At 44.8% G+C, this 2,953-nt stretch overlaps 1 protein-coding gene across 1 annotated transcript; it reads right to left on the reverse strand.

Moving 5' to 3' along the window:
• Positions 1-1,562: 1,562 nt before the first annotated feature.
• Positions 1,563-2,387, reverse strand: LOC307219204 (galanin receptor type 2-like; the record flags this gene model as incomplete). The annotated part of the gene is made up of 1 exon (XM_079982203.1): positions 1,563-2,387. The coding sequence occupies one exon, from the start codon at positions 2,385-2,387 to the stop codon at positions 1,563-1,565; it is 825 nt and encodes a 274-aa protein (XP_079838329.1).
• Positions 2,388-2,953: the final 566 nt, after the last annotated feature.

Here is a 2,953-nt window from a genome sequence, read left to right on the forward strand (position 1 = left end):
ATATATATATATATATATATATATATATATAAAAAATACTGATGTGTGCTTTTCTTTTTATAAATCTGCCAAAGAATAAAATCAAATAAGGATTAAGGGGTTTTCTCAGGACAGTGGAGGGCATGTGTGCTGCGACCCACTTGCCCTTCTGCAGGAGGGGAGGACCAAAAATTGGGGGTTGAGGAGGGTCAGTCGCAGGGTGTGAGAAACATCCTATTTTCATCTGAGAAGTGTTGGAGGTACAGCAATCCAACCACTGCCACCACCCACTCTGATCTTGCTAAATCTGGTAGTAAATGATATCAGCAGAGTATTGTCACAGCTCTTTGACTCTTATGTTCTGAGTGGTGCAAGAAGCATGCGCAAATGCTTCTGAATGCGCAAATGTGCCTTTCCTTTCCTTCCGAAGCGAGATGGGAAATGATGAAAAGTCAATCAAAATCATGTTGGCGTGCCGCTTGCTTACGTCAAGCAGATTCCTGCAGCGTTTCTTAAAAATGGCCCCTCTGCTGCTCTGCTTTGTGGCGTTCTGATTTATTATTTACGCCGAACAATGGGGATTGGATCAGAACAATTCAACTTGCTGGAGAAATTGCTTTGTAGTTATTGCTTCATTATTAGATTCTCTTGGTGATTAGGAGTATTGAGGCAGCCCCTGGGGCAGGTTGCAAAAAGCACTGCTTCGGAAAGGAAGGAAAACATGGCTGGGGATTTATATATTTAAATGCTAGCAGCCCTGTGCCCATTTAAAAGCAGGAAAAGATGAAAAGCTACTGGAAAGAGGTGCGATAAAATAAAATAAATCTACAGTGAAAGTGCTGCTTTGTGCTTGGACTTCCTCTGCATTTCCATAACTGTTTTCCATTTACAGCAATGAGCTCGCGAAGGAATTTTAAAAATGCAACAGCGACATCTACGGGACAGAGACTGACTCAGCACCATGTTTTTCAGCCCCAGGGAGAACCCCTGATAGCACACAAAAGCCCTGTGGGTCTTTCAGTAGAGACTCACCAACAGGTGACTCAGTGGATTGCTGCCGATTCCTATTAAGGGACCAAACGTATGGCTGTCTCGTAATAATAAAATGTTATGCTATTTGTTTATTATTGGTTGTTTTTACAGATCTATTATAATGGATGATAAAGCTAAGCAAGATTACACAGGAGATTCTGACTAAACATTAGGAAGCACTTTCTGATGGCAAGAGCTGTTCAGCAGTGGAAAAGACCACCTCTTCTTCCTTGGAGGTTTTTAAGCAGAGGTTGGATGGCCATCTGTCATGGATTCTGGAGCTGTGATTCCTGTATTGCAAGGGGTTGCGCTAGATAAGCAATTCTATGATTTGCAATTAGGGTTCTTATACTTGTTCTACAGAGTAGCATATAATGCATGTCATCAGTGCTGTTCTTCAAAGCACAGTGAGTCCACATTGGTGTTTTGTTTTGTTTTGAAATGGCAAAGTGCTTGGTCTGATTGAGTAGCCTAAGTTTGCCTCTAGCTCCCTCTTAGAGGCTGTTGACATAGTTATTTGGGTCCAGTCAACTCTGCCCGTGGTCCTGGGGTTACCTGGGACCTCGTCGGCAAAGCAACTTTTTCAGGCTAGCCTGAAACTGATCTGAAAGGGAAAAGCAAATGAGGGGGCTTACGGAGCAGTTCGAATAAGCCAGAATGCTAGATAAGCCAGAGGCTACAAATCCTGCAGGAGTTTGTGGGAGGCTGTGGGTGGCCGAGAGGTATATCACCACTGAGCATGGTATCCACATCAGGATGAAAACCGCCAATACGGTCAGGATCATGACAGTTGCTTTCCTGTTGAGCCGAATGCTTGAGGATGAGTGGACCACCACCATCTTCCTGAACCAGAGGGAATGGACGATTCTGGAATAGCACAGGACCAAGAGAAGCACAAAGGGGAAGAAGGCAACCCCACCAAAGAGAACAAAATACAGGTATGTTTGCCTCGGCGTCATCAAAAGCGTACAGTATCGAGCATCTTCAAGCATGACGACTCCTTGATGTATCCAGTTGGGGACAGACACAGTGAAGCCCATGAGCCACATGACCATGCAGAGAAGAAACCTCTGGAGCCAATTTGCTGGGAAGGAGCAGGTGGGATGAACAACTGCCAGGTATCTCAGGATGGAGGTGACCACCATGCTATAGAAGCTGCAGAACATGGTCCACATGGAAAAGCTCTGGCTGCTGACACACACAGCCAAGCCCATCTCCCAGTCCTCATAGACAAATGTGAGCAGCAGCACGGTGACATTGTAGAGGAGGAAGATCAGGTCAGAGATGGTGATGTTGACCATGAGAGTGTTGGTCATGGCAGAGATGGAGTTGGTGCTCCTGCTGCTCCTGAAGCCCTCAATCAGGACCAGCAGCATGAAGAGGTTGCCAGCAAAGCCAACCAACAAGATGAGGCCACAGAAAGAAGCAAATATGTATCTCAGCTGTGTCACTGTCAGGCCACCAAAGCTGTCGTCTGTCCCATGAGAAGAGGCGTTGAAAGTCTTGTTGGAAGCATGAAAGAAATCTTCGCTGGTTGTTGTGAGCTCCATTATTCCAGTGTGAGGATGAAACTGAGAAAATATGAATCTACAACAACAACAACAACAGCAACAACAACAACAACATATCATTGTCCTGGCCCCTGAGTAATGGGTATATGTATATTAAAATTTGCCATATTAATGCATTAAACACAAATCACAGCAATAATGACAAAAATGATAGGCTTTCAGATGTATGTTTTAGATTCTGCACCGAGCAGGCAGTTGTATGAGATGAAGTGCTCTTACAAGTCTATGAGTCTCTGTTCAAGCACTGCTTTCCATTCATGCCCCTCAATGGGTCAGCATCCCCATACTCCGCTGAATCTGAGCATCTCAGAAGAAGAGTTGGGAGTGTGGAGAAGGTAGAGACTTCCTTCCAAACATGAACCAGCATAAGG

The sequence above is a fragment of the Podarcis cretensis genome (genome assembly GCF_951804945.1).
Source record: "Podarcis cretensis genome assembly, chromosome: 6".
NCBI classification, from domain to species: Eukaryota; Metazoa; Chordata; class Lepidosauria; order Squamata; family Lacertidae; genus Podarcis; species Podarcis cretensis.